Genomic DNA, 24,665 nt, shown 5'->3' with positions numbered 1-24,665 from the left:
GCCCACGTGAGCGCTGCTCCAGCCTTAGTCTTGTGGGCCTTGGTCTGGAGTAGTTGGGGATGTTTTCCTGAAAAACCATCAATCCTGTTGAAATGTTTTAATGCCTGAGCTGAAAAACTGCCCTGGGGCAGACACCACCCACCTTCTGGAGTTAGGGAGTCCCCAGTTGTCACAGGGCCCCTGATTCCTGTTTGTCAGACTATGTCAGTGCAGACCCTTGAGACAGCAGCTTGAAAAAGGTGGGGAGGCTCCTGGATCCACGAAGTTGAATTGCACTGTCTTCACCTTTTTTACTCTTTTATAGCCATCAGGCTGGACCAAAGGCTCATTTCTCTCTAAGCACTCAGGACACACCCCCAGGCCTCAGTGCAAAGCTGCTGGAGGAGCAGGAAACACCTGGGATCTGCAGCTTGGCTGGGACTTGGCTTCAGGTCAGTAAAGCTGGTGGAGGCCAAACTGCTGTCAGGGTTCAGACTGGGGGGTTGATGGAGCTCCTGCAGAGGGAAGGAACCTCCACAGAGCCAGGGGGATCCTTGGGACAGGGACTAAAGGTAGGTAAGGATGGAAAGACATGACTGCTTTGAGCTGTGTCACTCCAGCCATCAGCACATTCCAGGAGTGGGGAGCCCCTGGTACAGGGTCCAGCCTCTTCCCAGCAGGACAGGAGCCCTACAACATCCAGCTGCTCTCCTGAGCACTCCCTTCATCCCCCAAGAAGACAACCAAGCACACCACACACCTTGGTAAGTTTTTAATTGCACTGTGAGCAAAGAGCAGGGTAACATCAGGTCACCACAGGACAGAACAAAACAAAGTGGTCTCAGCTTTGAGTGGCAGCAGAGAACAGAAGAAGTGGTGTAGACCAGCTCCTGCCTCCCCCTCAAGCTGCACCTTCACTACTGAAGCGGTGACAGGGAGGCACTGGCCAAAGGTTGAGGGGGGAAAAAAAAAAAAAGAGGGAGGAGGGAAAGTTTCCCTTACGCCCTCTCCTCTCCTGAAGAGGGAGTCTCCACAGCCAGCACTAGCCCAGAAGTGGTGCTGTACCCACACCCCTGACATCTAAAGCCATCCCAGGACAGCAGAGACACCCTGAATTGACACTAATTAACAAAGGCTTTTGTTTCCCTTAAGCAGATCAGTTTGGAGGGAGTGGCCCTTCCAGGGACACCTGTCAGCAGCTCTAGCTAGGATCATCTGTACCACGGCAGTCAGCACAGGCCTGGACACACGGACACGGAGCAGGGACGGTGACGGGGTTACAGCCCCAGCGGTCAGAGCGGGACACTTGGGTTCAACTCACTAATCAAACAAAACTACAGCGCCGTGCCCGAGCCGTGGGTGCTGCACACCCTACTTCCCCGACAGCTGCTCGTAGAGCTTGGGCACGTAGTCATCCCACTCTGCCTGGTAGCAGGTGCCCGCCACCGGCACCCCCAGCCCGTACTTGCTGCGGAAAGCGGCCACCTTGAACTTGCCTCGCTTGTCCCCGGAGCGGTTGGACAGGACGGGCTCGTTGCAGGAGAGCTGCTTGGGCTGCTCGTACACCAGCCACACGTAGCGGTGCAGCCCTGCGGGGAGGGACAGTGTTACCACACCGGGCACACGGAATTCCAGGGCCGAGGTGTGCTCTGAAGTGACCCCTGGAGGTGCCTGCGTGTGCTCCAGGATCGGAAGGCTGAGGATGATGGAGCTTAAGGCAGCTTAGAGAAGATGCACTAGATATGCTCCATACGTGCTCCTGCTGGGTGTGGCTTCATGCAGCCACGGGCAATCCTGCACGGATGGTTTCCTGCTGGCTTCCCCCCACCCTTGTGCACTGTGTTTGATCCGTGTAGCACTGCTTGGGAACTGCTGCAGGCAGGTACCAACCTGTTCCCTTGGGAGGCCCGGAGCCAACATAATCTGACATCACGGTCCCGCTGCCCACATTGTTGCCTTTCATGTTGGTCACCAAGAAGTGATGCCACTCCCTTAAAGGAGAGAGCAAAGAACAATCAGATTGTGGCACAATCACAGTCCCTTTATCACTCCAAGCTGCTGCTTTTCCATAAGGCTGTCAGTGAAGGATAAACAAACAGCTGATTCCTGGACTGCCAAACCCAAAGAGCAGCGGTCCCAGAGCAGGTACTGCTCCTTTGGGATGCATAACCTGCCAAAACCAGCTCCATCAGCCTGCCTTGTGGCCTGACCCCCAAGAGTGGATGTTCCACAAGCTTCTGAGCTGACCTGAGAAAAGTGAACTGGCCCCAGGTTTAAGACTCCACCACCAACACACACAAGCCTAACTCCAACTCAAACATGGGCCAAATTAGAGGAAGCAGCAGATGCTGTGCTGCTCCAGCTGCAAGAGATCTCCAAACACCCCTGGACAGAGCAGCTGGTCCTCCCCATGCTGTCCCTGGCTGAAGGAGAGATGCAAGGACACCGTTTCTATGCCAAGCCACAGCCCCACAGCTGCACCTTAGGCGGAGCACAGTCCCAAACTCCTCCTAATCCTCAGCCCAAGAGGGATGTTCCATTTTCCCCAGGCAACCCCGGCTCACTCCCATACCTGAACTTTGGGTCCTTCCTGCTGGGCGCATCAGGATCTGTGAGAACCAGGGTGTAAAGCTTCTGGGGATCGCAGCCATCCCACTCGATGCTGGTGGGGCGATGCTGGACCTGCAGGAATGACCGCGTTAGCACCGGCCCCGCTGCCCGCGCCAGCCACCTGCCCTGCAGACAGGGCCACCTGTGACCAGCGCTGGTTGCGACATCCGAGGAGTTCGAAGTTCGTGCCAGCTCGACCAGGCTGTGAGAGCCACGGGCCTCTGCCCGCGGCACGGCCGTCCCTGCATCAGGGTCGACAGCAAAGCTCAGCCCCTCTCTGTCCCCCCGCACCAGGTGAAGCTCCGGCCGGAGCTGCCGCAGAGACGGCGCAAGAGGCCCGGCCGCCTCCCGCCATTTTGCTGCGGCACCCCCCCGAGCGGGGGGCCGGGCGCTGCTCACCTGAGTGGGCGTGAGCACCTTGCCCAGCTCGTCGATCTCAACGGAGCCATACTTGACCCGCAGCGGCTGCGCCGGCTTCTGCTCCACCTCGGCGAGGCTCAGCGGCCCGTCCCACTGCCCCAGGTCCACCGGCATGGCTGTGGTTGTGACTGCGACGGCTGCGGCGGCTGCGGCGGCGGCTCCGCGCTGCCCGCCCCCCGCGCCCATTGGCGGAGACGCCGCCGCGCTCCGCTCCCATTGGTGAAGACGCACCGCTGGCCCCCCCCACTCCAGCTCTATGGCGCCCCCCGGCGGGACGGGGCCGCAGCAGGCCGTGCCGCCCAGGGAAGCGGGACTCGAGCTCCGGTTACCTGGGGCAGCCCTGCCGCCCCTGCCGCTAATTAGGTTAATTAATAATTAATGTGCCAGGGCCCAGCGGGGCAACCCCGTGGGGTTTGAGCGCTCTATGTGATGGCCACGTGCCTTCCCCAGGTGTAACATGTTCTGGAGAAACCTAAAAGATACCTGAATGCTTTACAGGTCTTGCAGCGGGGTTACACAGAGGGGTGATCTTTTATCACTGTTCTTCACGCTGCACTGCCTGTGGGGTGTCTCTAAGAGGGTGAATTACAGAAGCTCTCCGGACGTGGGGTTCGCTTACCCACTTGGTTTTGCCCTCAGGAAACGCCATTCTCCTTGTGTTAAACATTCCCGGTCCATGGGCGGCACCTGAGGGCAACGCCCCGGCCCCGCGCCGCCCTGAGGGGTCCGCCCGACATGGCCGGGGGGGCGTGAGGTGACCCCAAGATGGCGGGCGGGGCCGGGGGGGCGCCCAAGATGGCGGGTGCTCAAGATGGCGGTGCTGGAGCGGCGGGAGCTGATCCGCGACCCCCTCACGGGCCCCGGCGGGCGGGCGGGTCCCCCCGGACGGGTCCGCCCGCTCTCCCTGCCCTGCCCGCTCGCCGGGGTGGAGGTCGGGCGGCACCGCCTCCGCGGGACTGTGGCAGCGGCACACAGCCATGCAGCTCCCCGGCGGGACGCCGCCGGTACGGTTCTTCCTCGCCCTTTGCGTCTGGAGGCTGGTGCCGCGCAGGGAGGCCGCAGGTAGCACGGGCTGAGGGGAGGGGAGCAGGGAGCTGTGTCCCTTTTCCTAATCTTGTGTCTGTGCTGGATGTTTTTGGTCACCTTGGAGATCCCTCAGCAGTCCCCTAACAAGCACCTCAAAGCGTTGATGTATATCAGATATCCTGGTCTTTGCTGACAGAAGGCAACTTCGCCCCTTCCCTACATCCCTAACACTGTCCCTTCTCTTTTCCAGGAACAGATGAAGTGGTGTTTGGGCAGGTCGGAGGAAGCATCCTCCTCTTATGCCGCAACGTCTCCAAAGAGGCAACCGAGGTGACCTGGTTCCAAGGGGACCCGCACTCCTTCCCGCCTCTCTTCTCCTCGAGGCTCTCCTTACCCCCGGACGTCCGCTTTTCCCTGGTCAACAACAGCTCCCTGAGCATCTCGGGGCTGCGAGTGCAGGACGAAGGCAACTACACCTGCAGGGAAGTGCTGAACAAGACGGACCACGAGCACAGGGTCCAGCTCCTGGTAGCCAGTAAGTCAGTCCCACTGACTGAACCTCCTCCCCTCGGTCTTGCAGGTCCCCAAATCTGTCTGGCACAGGTGGAAAAATAATATAAAAAAGGCACAAGGTGGGTTTATCGTGCAAAATCTCTCTCACATCCACTTACGAGCACCAAAACATGAGTCCAGATGGCCTGTCACAGATCAGGTGTGTGCAATGCCAGCTGTTAAGTCCTCACTGTGTCTCTTCAGTTCTTCTTCATTGCTGGTGATAAGTTTTTGGGTAGATCTTTCCCTGTAGCATGTTCCAGGGTGTAGCTGTTCCTTTTGCCTCAGAATCTGGCTGACTTGAGCCTTCATAAACTTTAGGATGGCGCTGCTGCTCACTGTCTTTTTTTCCCTTGATTGGAATACATGTTGGAAGTAGATGTGCTGTGCCATGGTTTTGGTGGGAGAATGGAGGGTCCCCAGTTGTCGAGTCTTACAGGGCAGCCTTCTGCTCTCAATGGAAGCACCACATTCCTTGGATTTATTGCTGGCAATATTGTCCTGGAACTGCCCCTGTTATCAGCACAGGCTATTCCTTCAGCCCTGTTGTGCCTTTTGGTGCTCTCTTCCATTTCCATCTCTATTTGGTTCATTCATTCTCAGAAATCTTCAGAGCACGTGTGGAAGTTCGGGCTGGAGTGTACTCAGGTGGATTAGTTTGCTTACAGCTGCTGCAGGTCCTTCCTGCTTCTGCCAGGGAGCTTTATCTTGCCTGGATTCCTCACGTATTCCATGGAAACAGCCCCCTCCAGATTAGCAGGGAGCACAGGTCCTGTGGCTGGTGCCACTCCTGGTCACTTCAGGATTGAGAAGGAGGAAAATCCACTGCCAGTTTGCCTGTTTCACTGACCCTCTGTGCCCTCTTGGCCCCTTGTTCTTGCTCTTTCTGTCAGCACCTGCCATGTGTGACCTGTTTGCTGTTTGCCTTCGGGGTGTTCCTTCCTTCTCCGTGTATGTAAATGTTGTACCTGTTTTGTACAGATTAAATCTCTGAAAGTTTACAGGATTAAAAATTTCCTTCCTGCAGCAAGGAACATTCAGATGGGGTGTGAAAGGTCGCACAGAGGTCTGGAGTGAAGGAATCAAACCCCACACTGCTTCAGGGAATATATACGTGGGCATGGGTCTTAGGAGGTGGGAGCCCCAAATCTGGAGCACTGGGGCAAAACACTCAGGAGCAAACTGTAGTTATGATGTGCCAGGTGTTGGTGCTGCACTCTGAACTTCGTTTATTAGCCTGGAATGAATGTGCCAACTAATTTCCAGCCATGACAAAGGTGATGTGGAACACTGGAATACCCATAAACAACTTAGCTTGGGCTGGAGTGAACCTTTTTGGACACAGACTTGTCACCGCTGTAAACCAACCTCCTGGGACCTGTAGGGGCTTTGTGTGGGAGTTAGCAGCTGGCAGTCTTCAACCCGTCCCATGGGTAGTACCCAAAAGTTCTCTTTTTGTTTAAAACTGCACTTAAAAACCCCCCCAAGCAGTAGAGTAAACATTGTAGTGACAGGACAAAGGTGCAGCCCTGCCTTGAGCTGCGGTTCTGTGTTTGTTTTGGATGGGAAGCACCTGGTGTGAAGGAGACGTGTAGTTCCACACCTCCCAGGGATTCCTTGGCGTGTCTGTGTGTGGTTTGATACAAGCACTGTTGGCTCTTCTGTGGGTCAAACAACAGGTCCTTTTTGCCGGTGGTTTGTGCGGTTTTATGGTGGGGGGGGTGGAGGTTTTTAAGTTTTTGGTTTGTTTATGTTTGGGGAGCAGATCTCTGTTATGTTTAGACAGAGTTGTACTGGGAGAGCCTGGAAGTTCAGGATGTAAAGCTGGTGGCTTCAGGAGGTGTGTTCCTGGGGCCAGGCCAAAAAGTGCAGCTCTGGCTGGACATCCTGGAAGGGCTGTGTCCATGTGGACGTCCTGGAAGGGCTGTGTCCACGTGGAGGTCCCGGAAGGGATGTGTGCACCCCGGTGTCCTGGAAGGACTGTGTCCACCTTGATGTGGGGCACTTTCTGCTGGTTCAAACTGACAGGTTGCTCTATTGACCAGACCAGGATTTGGGATCAGTTATGATCCTCTCCAGAGCTGGGACAGAGGAGGTGTTGCAGAGAACTTTCTTGCCAGAGCTGGGTGGTTTCAAAGATCACCTGAGATGTGTGTATATAGTTCCTGGAGAGCCAAGCCCCAGGAAGGTATGTTCTTATAGCTCACCTGGGGGTTTGCCATGATGTTGTTTTTTTTTTTTTAATCATGTCATTTGAAAGTCACTTGAATAAATGCTTCCCAAAATAAACCTCAGGCATCCCTCTGCAACCTCATTGGGGATGCAGACCTGGTGTGGGGCTTGCTTTGGTCTCATCTCTCAGTGGGGTTTTGTTCAGCGCTGGGTTAGGCACACGCAGGGGCATGGTGTGTTAAATCTGCCTGGATCAGAGTCCAGGATCTTTGTGGCTGTTAACCAAGCACATCTGTGTGGATCTGTGTGTGGAAGGAGCAGATGGGACTGTGCCTGAAACGTGAGCCCTGCTCTGCCCTGCCTGAGGGGACTGCACTTGACTCTCTGTGTTGGCTTCTGACCCGCTCCCGTAGGTATTCCTGTGTTTAATAACATACCTCTCCATGGTTGGGAAGTGGCCCTGGCACAAGGCCAACAAGGACCTGCCCTACCTGTGTTCTTGGCTGGAGTTTGTCCCCACTGCTTGCTGCCAGAGGTGTCAGGAAGGAGGGGAGCACGCCTGGTTTGGCCTCATTGTCACTGACCCTGGAGTCACCAGGGTCCCTGTGGGCAGAGCTCCTCGTAGCCAGGAACAGCCAGGGATGGGCTGGTGGCTCTGAGAAACTGGTTACTTGTCCCTGGGCGACAGCCCTGATGTTTTCCATGTTCCCTTGGGAAATCACAGGATTGTTAGGGTTGGAGGGGACCTCTGCAGATCACCCAGTCCAACCCCCTTGCGAAGGCAGGGTCACCTGCAGCAGGTGACACAGGAACTCATTTGGAATGGGTTTGGAATGTCTCCAGAGAGGGAGGGTCCACACCCTCCCTGGGCAGTTCTTTCTTGTGCTGAGGTGGATTGTGTGCTTGTATCAATGACAGGGAGAGGCAAAACCTTGTTCCCAAAGAGTTCGTGTCGGTGTGACCCCCTTGTAGCTGTGACATGAGGACCAGGGCAGTGTGGAGTTTTCCTTCTCCCACTGCATTTTTAGGTGTTTATCCAATTTTCCATTGGATAAAGCTGTGGCAGTGATTCTTTTCCTCCCTCAAGGCTTGGCTGTGGGGGCTGTGACAGCCCCTTCTTGGTCCCTGTCATCTGTCACCCAGAGCTGTGCTCCCCTGGGACTGTGGGACACGGGTCAGGTAACAAGACTAGCAGGCAAACCAGGAAGATTTTCAAGGGGAATGGTGACAAATGAACATTTGCTAGAGTCCCAACCCTGGGATGCTGAGAGCTGTGACCTGGAAGTGTTTGTGACCGTGTGCTGTTCTTGCTGACAGATGCACCACAGTCAACCCCAAAGTGCTGGGCTGAGACCTCCTCGTCGGGGCTGATGCTGCAGCTGTTTTGCAGCTGGCCTGGGGGCTACCCCCACCCCACCCTGCACTGGAGAGAAGAGGGGCATGATCTGGAGAACTCCAGCTGGGTCATCAGCTCCACGAACTCCTCGGACACCCATGTGGAGACACTGAACAGCTCCCACCTCTCCCACCGCAAAGTCTTCAAGTGTGTCGGCAACCATGTGGTCAGGCAGGAGCAGCCTTCGTGCACTGTGGAGATAAGTGAGTTGATTTGCTGCCTCATTAACTGTTAATTTGCCTGCTAACAGTTGGGCAGGTGGGTACTCCAGTCGTTCCCTGCCCTCTGGAGCACTGAGGTGGTCAGGGAAGCCAGGAGGCAGCATGGCAGGGCTTGGCTTGTGCAGAGGTGACAGCATAAGGCACAGACATCCTGCAGCTGAGATCCATCATGACATAGTTGCAGGTGAACTGTGTTTTGGGTCCACCTTCAGGGAACCCAAATCTCAGCACAGCAGGGTTTTACCTGTGGAAAGCTTTTGCACGTGCCTGTGTGAAAGTGAAAGCTGGTTTTAGTGCCTTGCTCAGGTTGAGATTAAGTTCAGTAGGGTGGGGGATACAGAAGGGTCGTGTGTGCCCCCAGACTCCTTCAGGCATTTTAGGGATCTGTCTAAAGTGGCTTTTGAGAACCTAGGCTGTATTTATCTCCCAGGGGTTGTCAGGGCTTCACAAGAGCTCTTCTGATCCCAAGGAAACTTCCTGGGCTGCCTTTCTCCTCTCTGCCATCTTCCCTCTGGCTACCCTCAGACCATTCTTCCCTGGGGATATAAAGACAGGTGTCAGAAGGGACTGAGCGCCATGGAAGCTGCTCAGGTCACTGCTCAGGAGGCTCCTGAGTGAACTGAATGCTGAACCCACAGTGCTTACCTGCCAGACTCCTGCCTGGCTCCCTTCTGTTAATGATTATTAATCAGTCAGATGGCTGATTGCTTGTTATGTTAATTGCCTCCATTCCCTCCTTGACTCCTGTTTGTCTTTTCTTTTTCCCCTTGGGCTGTTCAGAAATCCCTTCACTGGAGTCAGAGCCCCCCAAGACCTGCTTTGTGGGTGACAACGTGACCCTGACGTGCCGTGTGACCGAGAGCACGCCGGCGGCACGGATCAGCTGGCTGCGGGACATCACCCAGCCAGAGGTGGAGATCCAGCCTGGAGGGAGGTTCCTCATCACCCAGGAGGGCAACGTGTCCAGGCTCACCATCCAGAACTGCTCCCAGGACACCGACGGGGGCTGCTATGTCTGCAAGGCCCAGAACCCCGTGGGGCTGAGGGAGCTCTTCGTCTGCCTCACGGTGAAGGGTGAGTGGGGCTGCCGTGGCAGGGAGTCGGGAGGGGGTGGGGACACACCACATTTGCCACTGAGAACCTGCTCTTTGACTTGCACTGGGAATTCTTCATCCATCTGTATCCTGGTGACAAGCCTATGTCCCCTCTCCACAGAGCCAGTGAACATTGTTGGGATCGTGGGTGCTGTGGTGGTCCTGTCCCTCCTGGGTATTCTCACCGTTACCGGGGTTGTCTTGTACTACAATCCCCTCCTGTGCCTGAGAGGTAGGGATTGGTTCCTCCTTCCTGGTTTATTCCTAACCTGCCTGTCCCTCCAGGTATTCTGGAGTCAGTCAGGGTTGCATGTGTGGACAGGTCACCTTTGTGTCTGTACCTTTGCGTGGGGACTGTCCGGTTGCTGGCAGCTCCACGTGGAGGCACAGACATGGAGACAGGACTGGCAGGGGTTGTGCAGCCCAATAAAACCAGTAGCACTGCCCAAGGGGGATGGTTTCTAACCCTGCCTTTCCCTTCTGTCCCATTCAGGTGCTGCGTTCAGGTGAGTGTTGACATTCCTCAGCCCAGTCCTGCGTGGCCTCACTAGTCTGCCTTCCTGAAGGGCAGGGAACAGGCTCTCCTCAGCCTTTCAGCCCACCTCCACGTGCTCTGCTGTTCCCAGGCATTCGGACTCAGGTGATGTCTTAGTGCTGGTGGACTCTGAAGATGACGAGGAGGGGAAGGGGGATGAGGAGGCCACGAGCAGCTGCACCAAGCAGGAGGTGATGGCGTTGGTCGATGGGAACAGTGCCCAGGCTGCTTATCTGAACTACCTCATGGAAGGTGAGCCCTGGGGCAGAGCCACCTGCTCCCTGCTAAGCTGTGGGTCTTCCTGGAGCATCTGCCAGGGAGGGAGGAGTTCCTGTTGCCTGTTGGCTGTAGCTGAGATGCTGCTGGTCTGTGCCTTGCACAGGTGACGATGGAGAGCTGCACGGCAGAGTGTCTCTACAGGAAGCAAGGGGAGAAGAGACACGAGGCTCATAACTTCCATCCCTCCTTGAGGAAGCACATGGAGCTCCAGCTGGAATCCAGCATCAAGCACGTCCTCATTTGCGTGTGGCTGAGCACAGGCTGTCGGTGTCCTGCGACAGGCCAGTTCAGTCAGAGCCTTCCCACTCCTTTCTCCACTTGCCCCTTCCACAGTTTCACTCCGTCCTTCCCCAGCCATGTTTCTCTGTTTCTCTTCTCTTTTCGTGTTCCTCTTTGTCTTGGGTGTCCTTAAAACAAGGTGACACCCAGCACAGGCAGAGCATGGGAACAGTAACCCACTCACCTTGGTGCCTGTGACGGACTCGAATTCCAGCGTGGGATTCTGGCTCAGTCCCCATGAGCAGTGCTGGGATGGGGAAAGTCACCACAGGGCCACAGTGGTCCTGGGATAAGGGAAGAAACAAGTGTGCAGGCAGGACCTGGCTGATGCTGACTCTGGGGAGGCTGAATTGTTTTTATTATAAATATTTTTTCCCCTATTCTGTCTGAAATGTTGCTCTGTGTCTGAGTCGGGAGTTAGTCTGTTCCTTGCAGGGTGGCTTTAAGGGGGATGCCTGGTGGAAAGGCATGGAAAGCATGATGGAAAGCATGGAGAGAACTTATACAGGGAGGGAAAGAGGGAAGCAGGATCCACACAGAGGGGATCACGGGAGTTGTGGGGTGCATGACAGAGGGTTGGGATGTGCAGGAAGGGTGCAGGGACTGGTCCAGTCTGAGCACCCTGCGGGGTAAAGGGAAGGGTGAAAAGGCACAGAGGGGAGCAGGGAAGGATCTGAGTGTGCATGGAGGGAGTGGGGGGATCAACACACTCATGGGAATGGCCAAATGGAGCAGAGTGTGGGGTGGGATAGGGGAGCAGAGGACTCTGCAAGAGGGGACAGGAGTAAACTAAAGTGGGGAGTGGTGTGAGAGTGTGTAGAGTGATGGAGGAGGGAGGGAGTGCACACAGGGGGTCTGTGTGTGCAGGTTAATGGGGGGGGCATGAGCACTCACATGGGGATCAAAGGAATCTAATGGCACATGGAGTGGAAAGGAAGCACTCCTGGGGCATGTGGGGAGGGGCAGTGTGGGCACTGGTGAAGTCAGGGGGGCTGAGCCATCCCTGGGATGTAAGAACAGTGTGAATTTGGGGGCACAGAGGGGTGGGGACACCTGAGCACTTGGTGGGATGGTGGTTGGGGTCTGGCTGTGCACAGTGGTCTCTGAAGGGCTGTGGAACCCAAACAGAGAGTTCTGAGGGGCTGGAGCAGGATCTGAGGGCTGGAGGGAATGGAGTGTGAGTGTGAACTGTGGTTAGAGGGCTGAGGGTGGGACCCGCCTGCAGCTGTCCCCAGGCAGCCCTGGTGCATTCCCGGTGCCCAGCACTGAACCCTCACAGCGACGCTCAGAGCCATGCCAGGAAAATCCCAGGGAGCTGCAGGAGCCTCTGGCTGCCCCTGGCAACAGTGTTGTGTGCTGCTGCCATCTCGTCTGCCCCGCTCCCAGCTCCTCCACAGGCCCCGGGGCGAGGAGGAGACCCCGGCCGAGATGGACTCGGAGGACCTGGAGGAGCATTTGCGTGCGGCTTTCCAGGACAAGCTACGGCTGCTGCTGTGAGTGAGACCCCTCTGTCCTCCCGGGGACGGGCAGCTGCTCCCACGGTGGGCACTGCTGGCTGGAGCAGAGCAAGGGGTTGGTGATGGGGCCAGCATGTCCTGTGTCCCCGAGGGTCTCGGTTTGTGTTGCCGCTGCCAAGGTGGGTGTCACTGGGTGTGGGTGCTGTGTCCCTGGGGAGGAGGGCACCCCAGCTGTGGGCTGGGAGGAGGCAGGGGGATTTGCCAGGGTCTAACCAGAGGTTGTGCTGTGACTTGTCCTTCCCTGGGGGGCAGCGCTGGCGCTGGGGGTCTCCAGGTGGGGGGAGGCTGAAGCAGGAGGGATGGGCAGGAACGAGGGTGGGTAAGAACCCAAATGCAGGTAGAGATAACCCTGTGGGGTCTCTGCACTCGCGGGGGGTGGCCAGGCTCTGCAGGCAGTGGTGGTCCATGGGGGTCCTGCCCATGCCACGATGGCAGATGCCCCTGCCCGGGTTCTCTTTTCCCTCCAGCCATGCTGAGCTCCGTGCAGCCCATGGCAGGACGGTGCCAGCGCGGGATGCAGCCACTCTGATGCCCTCCACTCGCGTGCTGCTGAAGAGGCGGGAGGTGGCAGAGGTGGAGCAGGAGCTGCAGAGCCAGCGGGAGGTAAGGGCGGCCCCAGCCCGCCGTGTTCCCCCTCCCCAGGGGTTGTGGCGTGCCCTGGGGACGAGCAGAGAGCCGGCATGTCCCCAGCTGTCCCCGGGCGGGCACCCACCCCTGCCTCGGGTGCGCCAGCACAGCGTGATGCTTTCACCCGGTTTGTCCCGCAGGAGTTTCGGCGGAGGATGGAGCGTCTGGCACAACGCCGGGAGCAGCTGGCCCGGAGGGAAGAGGAGCTGCGGGATGTCGCCCTCAAATTCGACGCCTTCCTGAAGGTGCCAGGGCGGGGGCCGGGGCTGGGCTGGCCGCGGGGGCCGCGCTGACCCCGTCCCGCCCCACAGGCTGCGGCGGCGAGGTGGGAGCGGAGGGCGGGCCAGGAGCGGGCACGGGCGGTGGCCCATGGGGCCGAGGCCGCCCGCCTGCACCGGGAGCTCGAGGGGCTCCTGCAGCACAGGGAGCGCCTGGCCCGGCGCCTGCAGAGCCTCCGCTGCTTCGGGGACTACCTGCGGGACGCGCTGGCCAGCATGGGGCAGGTGAGCCCTGCGGAGCCACCTTGTGGTGGGGGCCAGCCCTGTCCAGGGCAGCAGCTCCCGCAGCCTCTCAGCCCCACCTCCCACTGCCCAGTTCCAGGATGTGCCAGCCATGCTGGCGCATTTTGGGGTGCTGGCGGAGGCACGGGCAGCCCTGGCACAGGAGGCAGAAGCTGGGCAGGAGCAGCTGGCCCAGGGCAGGGCACGGCTCCAGCAGTACCAGGAGGAGATGAGCACTGAGCTCCTGAGCACCAACAATGAGCTGGCCCAGCTCCACAGGCGCCTGGAGGCCGCCCGCCAAGAAGTGCTCCAGTGGGTAAGAGGGGATATGGGGTGACCAAGGGAAAGCACAGACCCCTGGTGTCTGCAGAGGGGAGATGCCCAAAGTGGTGGTGGTATGCTGGGTTCCACCCCCTAGGCTGAGTTAAGGGTCCCCACACGTGCCCAGAAAGTAGCAGCTCTGCATGGGGAGATACACCACAGCCAGGACTCCTGGGTCCCCCATCCTGGCCTGGGGGGTGCAGGAAGACACAGGGCAGTGGTGGGAGGGAGCCAATACTTTGTTTCTGTTCCCTAGGAGTCCTGCTGGGCCCATGTCCAGAGCACAGCCACCCAGAAGATCCTGCTGCTGGGGCAGATCAAGCTGGCCGTGCTGAACCTCCTCCAGCTCTCCACCGCACGGCTCAGGATCCCCATGGATGTGGCCCTGGAGGACACTGAGGCCCAGCTGGACATGGTCAGTGCAGCCCTCTCCCCTGGGCAGCAGGGTTGGGGGACACAGGGACATTCGTGTCCCTGGATGGCTGTGGCATCAGGCTCCCATCTCTGCAGTTGCTGCTCTGCCTGCGGGACCTGACTGACATCTGTGCCATCAGCAGGCACCCACTGCACCACAGGGGTGCCAGGCTGTCTTGGAGCCAGGAATAGCCCCTGGGAACACCTGGCTGCTCCCAGGGCTAGGGAGAGGCTGCCAGGGCCAGTGTGGAGACACAGGACCCCTGGGGATGGAGGTTGCTCTCTGACGCATCTGGTTAACTCCATGATGAGAGGCAACGTGGACGGCTGTGGCACAGGCACACTGGGGTGGCACTGCTCTGGAGCAGGAACAGGGAGCTGCTGTTGGTATCTCCAAAGGTGTCTCCCATCAAAATACATCCCAGCTGTGCAGATGCAGGACTCACTTGTTTTAGGACTGCGCCTGGGGGTGGCCTGAGGGAGGAGGAATTACCCCAGGCATGATGCTTGGAGCAAGGTCAGAGAAGAGTCGGGATGCAAAACCAGCCAAGTTTTTACTGTCTCCTTCCCTGATTCCCAGCCCAGGTGTGGGGAGAGTGTTGGGGGCACAGTCCCCTCCCCTACATCTTCTTCCTCAGCTTGCCTTTCTTGGTGGTGCCCGCCCTGCGCCCGAAGGCCATTTGCCGCAGCTCCTGCACCCGCTGCCGGTTCCTGGCCTTGAGGCGCTTCAGGCCCCCACTCTGCAGGAACCGCTGCTTGGCCGCCTTCTTGCGCTGCTTCAGGATCTGCTGCTTGTTCTTCAGCTCTGAGAGCACCCTGCCCTGGGCCGGGGGCTGTGTGGGCCCTGTGGAGTGACATGGCCACGCTCAGGGCGGGGGGCAGAGCCGGGGGGGGTGATGTGGGGCTCCGTCACTTGCTCTGGGTACTCACCGTGCCCGCGCCTGTGCTTCCCTCTGAACTGCTCCCTGCTGTGCTGGCCTTCGTCATCCTCATCCCGCTCGTCAACCTTGTACTTCTGCTTCCACTTCTCATAGCTGGGATGGGCAGGTTAAGGGAATGTGTGGAGACTCTCCTCACTTGAGCTGCTGTGGTGTCTGATTGTTCTCCCTTCCCGGCCCCTGCCCTGGCAGGGGATGGATCCGCAGGAGCAGGGTCCAATGCCACGCAGCTGCCAGTGGGTCCAGTCCCACTCCCCCAGCCCCCAGCCCCCAGCCAGGCAGCAGCACCCACAGGCAGGATACAGGTTGTTCTTGTAGGAGCTGCTGATGTAGCGCCCACTCTCTGTCCGCACCTTCTTCTTGTCCTCCTGGCCTGTCTGCCCCACAAACCGCTTCTTCTTGCGGTCCCTGCGAGAGAGGGGAGTGCGGTGAGACCAGGTGGTGGGACCCCCAGCCCTAATTCTGCCCCCAGCCCATGGCTAGACCCCACTCACCACTTGAGCAGCTGCTTGCTCCTGTTGAGGTTGTGGTTCTCGTCGCCCATGAGGTCCAGGACGGCCCCGGCCGCCTGCTGCTCGAAGGCGCTGCCCTCGCCGCCCACACTCAGCCTGCAAGGGGGGTCATGAGAGTGGCCCCTGCACAGGCTGGGACAGGACAGGAGCAGGAACCCCCCCCCCTAAACTCACCCCCGCTCGCTCTCAAAGTCCTTGGGCCGGTATGGGATGTAGAAGTCCTCGACCTGCTGTGCCGGCTGCTGTGGCTTTTTCCTGGGACCATCTTCTCCCCCTCGGCCCCGTTTTCGCTTCTGGCCCACCACATCAGAGAACACATCCTGCATGGGGACAGTGGAGGGGTTGGGGGAGCCACAACCCCCCCAACATCCCTGCAAGTCTGTGCACCACCCCCAAGCCATAGCACATTTTGGGGGCACAATTTTGCTGCCATCACCGGACCAAAGCCACTCTGCAGCAGCTCCTCTGTCCATGACCCTGTTACCTGGAGGTCTTCTTGCTCTCCTTCTCCTTCCCCATCCTGGGGCCCAGGCGGGGTGGGGCACTGCCCTTTGAGTGCTGCTGCCCGCTTCTCCTGCTGCCCACGCTGGAACTTCTCGATCAGGGCACTGTCGTGGCGCCGCTTGGACCTCATGACGGTGCTGGCCGGCGTCCGGGATGTGGCGTTGATCTCGAAGATGGTCTGTCGCCCAGGGTGGGAGGATGATTCCCAGTGAGCCACATGGACCTTCCCTCCCACCCAAACCCAGGCATCTCAACTCACTGCCTTGGACTTGTAGGTTTTAATGCTGTCCACGAACTTCAGCCTCTCCAGCTCAGTGTCTTCGAAGCGAGTGCCTGGGGAAGGCGGGCACGGAGAGTGGCACAGATCAGTTCCCTGGCAAAGGCAACGGGGTCCCCTCTCTCAGCACCCCCGAGGCACTCACTGAAGAGCGGGTGCATGCCCAGCTGGGACACATCCAGGTCCTTGGCCCTCTTGATGGACTCAGGCGAGGGGCCGGGCCGGGAGCGCAGGTACTGCTTCTGGGCATTGTCGGCGACGCGGCGCAGGCTGCGCAGCTCCAGCGAGCCCTCATGGTCTGTCAGCAGCAGGCACTCCTCATCATCCACCAGGCTCTGGGGGACACGGCCCAGGACCCCACCAGCGTCTGTAGCACAGGGGACACCGTGTCACCTCCCCAGCACCCACCCTGCATTTATCAGAGCAGCCCCAGGGAGCTCGGCAGTGCTCAATCAGCACCCCCAACACCCTGTTTTCCGCATCGCTCCTCTGTGTGAGGGCCAACCATAGGACCACAGACTCCAGCACTGGCCAAAGGTAATGCCCCAGCGGCCCCGTGGCCACTGTCTCAGCTTGGCCATGCAGCCACTGCCTGCCTCACCAGCGGGCATCTCCTGGGTTCCGGCGAGGACGAGCGGGCGTCCCAGGAAGAGGTGCAGGTCGAAGACATAGGGCATCTCATCAGGAGCCACCAGTGAGTAGGCAGTGCCACTCCGGCCAGCTCGGGCCACGCGACCTGGCAAGGGGAGGAGGAGAGTGGGAAACCAGACCTCGTGCCAGCCCAGCCTGTCCCCACCCAGATAAGGACCCACTGGTGTCCCTGGGAGCTCATGCACATGACATTTACTGGGTGGGCAAGGCTAGGGAAGGGGCAAAAAGGAGCCCACCACAGTGCCATCCTAAAGAGAAGGTGCCAGCTCTGCCCCCAAGAGCTCCCACAGTCCAACTGGGACATCGGGGACACTCCTGACACTGCTTTGTCTCCAGCCTGTCCCCTGTTGTCATGACTTGGTGACCTCCTGCCCCAAGCCAGGGACACCAGTGCCAGCTCAGCAGGCCACAAGGATGGGGAAAACAGGGGACAAGGCACAGCCCACTCACACCCTCCCCATCACCCTGAGGGACCCCCAGGACCCTGTGTGGGGCACTGGCACCCACCGACACGATGCAGGAACAGCTTGGCCTTGGCGGGGAAGCTGAAGTTGATGACGTTGTCCAGCATGGGGATGTCCAGCCCGCGGGCGGCCACGTCAGTGACCAGCAGCACCGGGCACTTGCCCTGGGAGAACTTGGCGATGTTGATCTTGCGGGCGGTCTGGTCCAGAGAGCTGTAGATGTGGGTGCAGCGGATGCCCTGTGCTGTCAGCAGCTGGGGAAGGGGAGGAAGAGAGACGGGATCCCACCTGGGCATGTGCCCTCAGCCAACAGACAGGGCCTGAGGCTCCAGGGTGCCCACTCAGACACCCAACTCCCACTGTGCTCCACCTCTTTGAGGGGTAGGTGAATGCAGCACCTCCACTGTTACATATGCTGGGATTTCTTCTTCAAGCCACTGAAACAGTAGCAGAAGCTCCAGCAGGGATATCCACGGCTGAAGACCCCATGTGGGTCTGGAAAGGTATCCTAGGCACCCCCAGGGGTACATTCTGGGCACCTCCAAGTGCCACTTACCTCCTTCAGATACTCCGTGTGGTGCTTGGTGGCCACGAAGACGACGGTCTGGTCCTGGGGCTTCGCCACACTGCGGAGCAGGTGGAGCAGCACGGCCGGTTTGTCGTCCCCGCGCACGTGGAAGAACGCCAGCTGTGACGGGAGGGCAGCGCTCAGCCCTGTGCCCCACCCTGTGCCAGCCCTGCCACCCTTGTCCCCTCCTCAGGAGCAAGTGGCTGTAGGAGGTGCGGGCACAAAGCCTGTCTCACCTTGAGCTGCTCGCTCAGCTTGGACTCCACATCCAGGCGGATCAGCATCGGCTCGGTGAGGCCTGTGGGATGTGGGACACGCGGGACACAGGTCACACGTGGGATGTGCTACTGGGACCAGCCCCACTGAGGGGCTTGGAGACACCAAGCGTTAATCCAGCTCAGTTTTGTCAATGCTGGGCTCAGCCCAGCTGTGGGACCGTGCTGTGTCCCCGTCCCCTGGCTCCTCCAGTGCCACCTGCCCCCTGCTCCTCACCGGCCCGGGCGAACTCGACGAGCAGCTTGGGCAGTGTGGCGGAGAAGAGGACGGTCTGGTGGCAGTCTGGGAGCCGGGCAATGATCTCATGGAGCTGCTCAGCAAAGCCCATCTCGAAGAGCCTGCAGGGCAGGGGACGTGGGATGTGGCAGGTCCCTCACTGCCACTGCAGGGACACATATGGGGACACTGCCAGCCTCGGGACCCCCCTGTGCCCCACTGACCTGTCGGCCTCGTCGAACACCACGTACTCCACAGTGTGCAGCTTCAGCTTCATCTCCACTGCCACGTGCACCAGGCGCCCGGGGGTGGCGATGATTCTGTGGGGACAGATGTGGTGACAGGACTGGGGAGGTGACAGTGTCCCCACCCCATGCTGGGAGCAGATCCCAAATCCAACCCAAAGAAGTTCCGCAGGAAGATGCTCCAAGGGAGACACCAAGGCCGTCAGGACACATCCCTCAGGCACACTGGCTCTAAATATCAGTGATATCCCTAGAGAGGAGATATCATTTCCAGGGGCCATTTCCCCACCAGGTCCCCTCCCTGTGCCCCACTCACATGTCTGGGTTCTCATGCAGGGCAGCAAACTGGTCCTCCATCCTGTGAGAGAGGGGAGAGGCTGGAGTGGCACAGGGCAGCTCAGCCCCTCACCAGGTTTTGGGGAGGTTTTAGGGAAGCAGGGACCGGTGGGGGACACAGGGACAGCTTACTTGTCTCCTCCCAGGATCAAGGCTGTCTTCAAGCCTGTGAACTTGCCCAGCTTAAGGGTGAGAAAGAAGCATGTTGGAAACCAAACCCATCGCTCCCATTGTCCCCACTCGCCCCTTCTCTCCCCTGTACCTCCTTGGTGAACTTGAGGGTCTGCAGGGCCAGCTCCCGGGTGGGCGAGAGGATGAGGGCACGTGCCCCGGCCTGGCTGGGTGCCTTGAGCCGCTCGAACATGGGGATGAGGAAACAGGCCGTCTTCCCGCTGCCCGTCCGTGCCATTGCCACCACGTCCCGGCCGCGCAGGATGGCGGGGATGGTCTGTGACACAGTGCCATCACCGTCACTGCCACCGCCCCCCCGCCACCCCTCGGGGAGGGGACCCACCGCCCCCCACGCTCACCTTCCTCTGGATGGGGGTGGGCACCTTGTAGCCCTTCTTCATGATGCCCTTGAAGACAGGGTAGCTGAGGCCTGAAGGGACAGGGACAGGTGAGGGGGCGTGGGTAGGAGGGGACAGTCCCCATCCCAGGGACAGCTGTCCCCTGCCCCACACGCACCCATGGACTGGAAGCCCCCGGATTTCTTCTTCTTCTGGTTCTGGGCCCGAACCATCGCCTGGGTGTCCAGCTCGGCGTCAGCGCCATCGTCCTCCTCGGCAGCGGTGGGGAAGGCAGGCAGGGCGGGCGCGGGGACCCGGGGACACGCCTGTGGGGATGGGTGTCACAGTGGGGCCAGGGCATTGCAGCTCTGCACTGCCGGCATCCAGGGCAGGGACATCCATGCTGGGGACAGGGGGTGCCAGGGACACTGGCACTGGGGACATCGGCAAGGGGGACATAGGTAGGTACTGGAGACACTGGTACTGGGGACATCGGCAAGGGGGACATAGGTAGGTACTGGAGACACTGGTACTGGGGACGTTGGCAACGGGGACTTGTACTAGTGATTCTGGTACTGGGGGCATCGGCACTGGGGACACTGGCACTAGAGACACTGGCATTAGGGACACAGGTAGGTACTGGGGGCATCGGCACTGGGGACAGTGGCACTGGGAAAATCAGCACTGGGGACATCGGCACTGAGGACAGCCGTACTGGGGGCGCTGGCACACGGCAACCGGCGACACCAGGACGGGGCACAGGGGCACCGGGAACGCTGGTGCCGAGGACGCCAGCCCCGGGCGCAGCGGGGACACCGGCACACGGGGACGGGCACGGCGGACATCGCACACACCGCACACACCTCGGGGTCCTCCCCGCTCCCCCCGTTCTCCCCGTACCGGCGCTCCCCGGGGCTGGCGGCGGCTGCGCGGCGGCGCCATGGCGGGACCGGCGGCGGAACCACGTGGCGGGGGCGGAAGGGGCTGGGCCGGGGCCGTGCCCGCCCCGGGGCCGCGGCCATGCGGGCGGGGGGAGCGGCACCGAGACCGGCACCGAGACCGGCCCCGGGCGGTGGCTCCGCTCCCGCCGCCGCCCGCCCGCCGCGGGTCCCCCGGGGCCGCCGCCGGGCACGGGCCTCCTTCGTGGACGAGTCGCTGTTCGGGCGCCCCGCGGGGTCCCGCCCGCCGCCGCCCGCCTTCGCACCGCCCTGGGCGGCTCCCCCGGCTCCCGCTGCCGGCGGCTCCCGGCCGAGGAGTCAGTGCAGGTGAGCGGCGGCTCAGGGTGCTCCCCCGCTCCCGCTCCCCGCAGCCCCCGCTGTCCCGCATTTCGGGGCTCACTACGCGGGAAGGGGGTCGGTGGCTCCCGGGAGGGTCTGGCGGGGGATCTCAGTCTCCCACAGGGGTCTTCTTTCCCCCTCGTGAATCCCTCCCCATCCCGCTCGGGTCCCGGTGATGCCGCTCTAACCAACACGTGTCTCTCCGCTTGTCGCCTCGCCAAGGTCCCGAAGCCACGCTCCGTCCTTCTGCGACGAGTCCCTGTTCGGTGCCAAGCCCCAGGGTGCCGCTTGGGCAGCTCCGTGGATGAGGAAACAAGACATAGCCAAGCTCCATACGCTGCTCTGGAGCCCCCCGCCCGCCCCTCGAAACCAGCCCGGCCTTTCCCCTCTCTCCAGGGGGACACCCCTGAGAGCCGTGCACCCACCAGCCTCTGCCCCTCCGGCCACAGCGGGCTCAGAGCCCGGCCACAGGGGCAAATCCGGTGGCTGCAAGTGTCCCGAGAGCAATGCTTGCTCCGAAGGCTGGGGGCCTCCTGTCAGAGGACGTTCCCAGTCTGTCAGCCGGCTCAGCGCCCCCTTGGAAAGGCTTCACCTGGCTTCAGACAACCTCGGGACAGAAAAGTGGAAAAACCAGAGTGCTCCGACAACCCCTGCCTCCTCCGGAGGCCCTCTGATGAGGGGCAGGTCCAAAAGCTTGTCCGGACCTCCTGTGGCCAGGAATGCAGGTGGCTGCAAGCCCAGACCACCCTGGAAGTGATGCCAAATGTCCCTCTGGATGTACATAACAGCCTTAGAACTACCTGAGACCTCCCAGTGACCAAGTGTGTGAGGACCCTGCGCTTTTCTGTGGCTGGAGACAAAGGATGGGGCTGTTCCATGCTGGAGGACAAGCCAGGAGCTGGAGGTGACCACAGCACCAGAGGCAGTGAAGGGCACAACCCCACATCCCACAGTACCAGAGTGGGATGGCCTTGGTGGGAACAGCCACTTCCATGGATGTCCAGTTGTGATCAGATGAGGTGTGGTAACGAGTCGGGTTCCTGCTGTCTGCAAAGTCCAGCTGGGAAGTCAGAGCAGCAGGAGACAGGAGTGCCCACAGGGCAGTCCAAGGCCCATCCAGGAGAAGGACCATGCGCAGGTACAGTGACAGCACAGAGCGACAGGGACAGGCAGGGCTGAGCTCATGGAGCTCCCAGAAGAGGGAGCAGGGGGTGCCACCGGGGTGGGGGTCCCAGGTGAGGCCAGCCAGGGCAGCTGAGGTCTGAGGGTCCCAAAGGGGACCTTTGCTGACAATTCTGGGGAGAGAAGTCCTGCTCTGTCCTGCCTGTCACGTGCAATCACAGGATCGCTCGTGGTTGTGGGAATGCAGGTGATCCCTATTTCAACCTCCTGCTCGTGGCAGCTGAGCTTTGGCTTTATCCAGTCGGGTGCTGGAAACCTCCAAAGGTAGAGGCTGCACAGCCTCTCTGGCCCCTATCCCACTGCTCCACTGTCCTCGAAGAGGACTTTCCCTTTATATCCAGTCAGAGCCTTTGTTGTTTCAATTTGTGTCTGTTCTCATTCCGAGCACAAAGCTTGGCCCAACTCTCATGGACACCTCCTCTTCGCAGGTACTGGGAGGCTGCTTTTAGCCCCCCCCAAAACATTCCCTTCTCCAGAGAAGGAGCCCCATTCCCTCTGCCTCCGTGCACAGGACGTGTGCTCCAGCCCTGACGGCCTTGGTGTCTCCCTGCTGTCCTTGCTCCGTGTCATCGGCGCTTTAAGGTCTCCTCTGGCAAGTCTGGAGAAAGGAGGACGAGTTTGGAGATGAGGAATGGCATCACCCTGCATCCTGCTGGTGGTGGGATGGCCCCAGGCTGGGTGGGGTTTGTGACAGAGGAGGACCAGCTGCAGGGATTTTGGCAGCTCATGGTGATGAGCTGCTGAGTGGACACGTAACCCTCTGGCTTGTGCTGAGGGTTGTTCACAGCAGTGCCATGCTGTCACCAAATAAATGATCCAAGACAAATCTGGGACCTCATGTTTGGTCCGTGGGATGCTGCTGAGCCATCTGGGCATCTCCAAAGGCTGAGTAAAGCAGCTCCTCAGTTTCCATCCCTGAGGTGGGAAAGAGCAGCTTGATCTGTAGGAATGTAGGTGGGGAGGCAGATAAAGGACATGGGCTGGGTGACTTGGGGTTTGCAGTCACTGCTGCCCAGGGAAGGAGGCTGTGGGGAGGAGCCCATGAGGTTCAGGGAATACAGGAGAGTCCTGGCAGTTTGGTAACTCCCTCCAACGCAAAGGGAAACACTCCAAATACACCCCAGGACACACTGAGCCAGGTTAAGAGCATCATTCTGCCCCCAGAAATTATTTTATTGCACCTTAAGCAGCAAGGAATCTGCCTTGACCCACTCCAGCACGTGGAGCTGGAGCCAGCCAGGAGCCTGCCCTGCAGGGATTTTGTGCTTATTTCTTGGCCTTCTTGCCCCTTCCCTTTTTCTTTATCTCCAGCATGAGGAATGGCTGGAATAGGCAGCTTTTCTGGATGTGGGTATTGTGGCTGTACAGCTCAGGTTGTGGCTGTATCCCTCCCATCCCACTCATTCTCCTGCTGTGTCCAGGAACAGCAGGTAAGCACGGTGTGTTTCTCCTTCAGGACAAGCCCTTTCCTGGGTGCAGACAGCACAAAGTACCTCTGGTTCAGCCTGCCAAGGCAGCAGGTGCCAGTTCCTGCAAACTTGAGGGCATTGAGCAGGTTCCTCCTGCACATCCCTACAAAGGGATCCTTTTACCTATCCCAGATCTGGGTAGAATTGCCCCTGGCTGCTGAACTGAGCCTTCCCAAGGGACCAAATGAAGGAAATGTGCCTGAACGGGACTTTTCAAGAGGTGCCAGGTCTAAATACTTTCATGCTCCTTTGAACCTCCCCCAGAAAGCCAAGGACAGTTGGGTTTGGTGGCACTCAGCACAGGAGGAGGGTTAGGGGACCCAGCATTCCTGGGCCTGGTGCTCCCGCCACCTTTGGCAGGTAGAAAGCAAGAATAGCCTGATGTTAAAACCTGAGAAGGTGAGTGAGGGTCCTTGGGATTAGCTCCAAGCTCTCAGATCTTTCCCCACACTTCCCATTGTGGCAGTCCAGCAGCTCTTCTCCACCTGGGTAAAAACTGGAGGGACATGGAACAACTGGGGCCTTCTCAGAAGAGGGGTTGGGGGTGAACCTGAGCCTGCTCAGCTTAATTTGGGATGTGGGCACAGTGATGTGCAACCTGTGAAGGCTGAGAATCCGGGTGTGATTTGGACACTAGATGGAGACAAGAGGGTTGAGGATAGACAGAAAAGCAGGAACACTGTTCCCCAGCGGCAGGGGGATGAGTTGGATGCAGTGGAGTGAATCATCAGCCCACTGGGGTAACTGCCCCGAGATCTCAACAGCAGAGAACTGAACCAGTGCCATACTGGGGAGCTGGAGACCTTGAAAGGTGGAGCCTCTTAAAATGAAGAGAGATTTAATCTGAAAAGCAAGTTGACAGGGGCTTGTATGGCCAGTTTGCTCCTACTGTTGTGTTCAGGCTCCAAGGAATCAGCAGGGAAAACTCAAAGCCCATCACATCAGCCACACACTTTCCTGTCCCAGGGTGTCACCGAGGGCTTCCAGGAGGTCAGACCTGGCAGTTCCTCACTATTTATACCACGAGGACAATGTTGGTGAAATAGAAATGGGTTTATATGGGTTGTTTGCATTTTGTTCTGCAGTTCTCAGTGCTTTACTGTTGCTCTGTCTTCTTGTTCTGACGGGGCTGTGCAGCCCAGCACAAGAGCAAAAGCTGCTCCATTACTGCTGGGGCTGCCCTGCCTGCTGGAACTGGTGCCTGTGTGGTAAAAAACCATTAAATCTGTATAAAATGAGGCAGGAGGAACGTTCATTTTTTTTCCTAGCTCCAGATCCACCCTGTCCAATGTCACTGAT

General features: G+C 59.3%; 5 protein-coding genes across 6 annotated transcripts; 3 read left to right on the top strand and 2 right to left on the bottom strand.

Moving 5' to 3' along the window:
• Positions 1–736: 736 nt before the first annotated feature.
• PEBP1 (phosphatidylethanolamine binding protein 1) lies at positions 737–3,176 on the bottom strand. Its single transcript, XM_027661655.1, has 4 exons — positions 2,989–3,176; positions 2,552–2,661; positions 1,870–1,970; positions 737–1,568 (listed from the first exon to the last, which is right to left on the bottom strand). Exons 1-4 carry the CDS (start codon positions 3,121–3,123, stop codon positions 1,351–1,353), a joined length of 564 nt encoding a protein of 187 aa, XP_027517456.1. The 5' UTR covers positions 3,124–3,176; the 3' UTR covers positions 737–1,350.
• A 406-nt stretch (positions 3,177–3,582) lies between these two features.
• On the top strand, positions 3,583–10,943 carry VSIG10 (V-set and immunoglobulin domain containing 10). Its single transcript, XM_027661652.1, has 8 exons — positions 3,583–4,071; positions 4,286–4,570; positions 8,077–8,358; positions 9,157–9,450; positions 9,592–9,702; positions 9,964–9,976; positions 10,097–10,257; positions 10,388–10,943. The coding sequence occupies exons 1-8, from the start codon at positions 3,987–3,989 to the stop codon at positions 10,456–10,458; spliced, it is 1,302 nt and encodes a 433-aa protein (XP_027517453.1). The 5' UTR covers positions 3,583–3,986; the 3' UTR covers positions 10,459–10,943.
• A 98-nt stretch (positions 10,944–11,041) lies between these two features.
• CFAP73 (cilia and flagella associated protein 73) lies at positions 11,042–14,372 on the top strand. 2 transcript variants are annotated; one of them, XM_027661654.1, is made up of 7 exons: positions 11,042–12,056; positions 12,548–12,683; positions 12,848–12,952; positions 13,019–13,210; positions 13,302–13,523; positions 13,875–13,943; positions 14,039–14,372. In XM_027661654.1, the coding sequence occupies exons 1-7, from the start codon at positions 11,857–11,859 to the stop codon at positions 14,132–14,134; spliced, it is 1,020 nt and encodes a 339-aa protein (XP_027517455.1). In that variant the 5' UTR covers positions 11,042–11,856; the 3' UTR covers positions 14,135–14,372. The 2 variants fall into 2 exon arrangements, with proteins under 2 accessions (XP_027517455.1, XP_027517454.1); XM_027661653.1 differs by having other exon boundaries at positions 13,785–13,943.
• Positions 14,373–14,473: 101 nt separating this feature from the next.
• Positions 14,474–20,380, bottom strand: DDX54 (DEAD-box helicase 54). Its single transcript, XM_027661651.1, has 20 exons — positions 20,339–20,380; positions 19,617–19,764; positions 19,460–19,530; positions 19,192–19,377; positions 19,062–19,111; positions 18,910–18,951; positions 18,573–18,668; positions 18,349–18,470; positions 18,093–18,154; positions 17,845–17,976; positions 17,332–17,542; positions 16,775–16,909; positions 16,319–16,540; positions 16,156–16,229; positions 15,877–16,074; positions 15,567–15,712; positions 15,375–15,488; positions 15,184–15,288; positions 14,873–14,976; positions 14,474–14,786 (listed from the first exon to the last, which is right to left on the bottom strand). The coding sequence occupies exons 1-20, from the start codon at positions 20,378–20,380 to the stop codon at positions 14,563–14,565; spliced, it is 2,484 nt and encodes an 827-aa protein (XP_027517452.1). The 3' UTR covers positions 14,474–14,562.
• Positions 20,381–20,542: 162 nt separating this feature from the next.
• RITA1 (RBPJ interacting and tubulin associated 1) lies at positions 20,543–24,601 on the top strand (the record flags this gene model as incomplete). The annotated part of the gene is made up of 3 exons (XM_027661551.1): positions 20,543–20,703; positions 20,938–21,853; positions 22,326–24,601. Coding segments are annotated over 2 exons (696 nt in total), but the record flags the coding sequence as incomplete, so codon positions are not given.
• Positions 24,602–24,665: the final 64 nt, after the last annotated feature.

The sequence above is a fragment of the Corapipo altera genome, unplaced genomic scaffold, assembly GCF_003945725.1.
Source record: "Corapipo altera isolate COAL_440 unplaced genomic scaffold, ASM394572v1 150, whole genome shotgun sequence".
Taxonomy (NCBI): Eukaryota; Metazoa; Chordata; class Aves; order Passeriformes; family Pipridae; genus Corapipo; species Corapipo altera.
This window is presented reverse-complemented; position numbering and strand designations above follow the sequence as displayed.

Bases quoted from the DNA above. Each gene is read 5' to 3' on its own strand.
- CFAP73 (XM_027661653.1), top strand. From the start codon at position 11,857: ATGCCAGGAAAATCCCAGGGAGCTGCAGGAGCCTCTGGCTGCCCCTGG. The intron at 12,953-13,018 runs GTGCCAGGGCGG...CCCGCCCCACAG, and splicing joins AATTCGACGCCTTCCTGAAG to GCTGCGGCGGCGAGGTGGGA. The intron at 13,211-13,301 runs GTGAGCCCTGCG...CCCACTGCCCAG, and splicing joins CGCTGGCCAGCATGGGGCAG to TTCCAGGATGTGCCAGCCAT.
- VSIG10 (XM_027661652.1), top strand. From the start codon at position 3,987: ATGCAGCTCCCCGGCGGGACGCCGCCGGTACGGTTCTTCCTCGCCCTT. The intron at 4,072-4,285 runs GTAGCACGGGCT...TCTCTTTTCCAG, and splicing joins GCCGCGCAGGGAGGCCGCAG to GAACAGATGAAGTGGTGTTT. The intron at 8,359-9,156 runs GTGAGTTGATTT...TGGGCTGTTCAG, and splicing joins TTCGTGCACTGTGGAGATAA to AAATCCCTTCACTGGAGTCA.
- DDX54 (XM_027661651.1), bottom strand. From the start codon at position 20,380: ATGGCGCCGCCGCGCAGCCGCCGCCAGCCCCGGGGAGCGCCG. The intron at 17,977-18,092 runs GTGAGACAGGCT...CTCCCGTCACAG, and splicing joins AGCTGAGCGAGCAGCTCAAG to CTGGCGTTCTTCCACGTGCG. The intron at 15,489-15,566 runs GTGAGTTTAGGG...CCCCCCTTGCAG, and splicing joins GACTTTGAGAGCGAGCGGGG to GCTGAGTGTGGGCGGCGAGG.
- PEBP1 (XM_027661655.1), bottom strand. From the start codon at position 3,123: ATGCCGGTGGACCTGGGGCAGTGGGACGGGCCGCTGAGCCTCGCCGAG. The intron at 1,971-2,551 runs GTATGGGAGTGA...CTCTCCTTTAAG, and splicing joins AGGAAGGACCCAAAGTTCAG to GGAGTGGCATCACTTCTTGG. The intron at 1,569-1,869 runs GTTGGTACCTGC...CCCTCCCCGCAG, and splicing joins CGGGCCTCCCAAGGGAACAG to GGCTGCACCGCTACGTGTGG.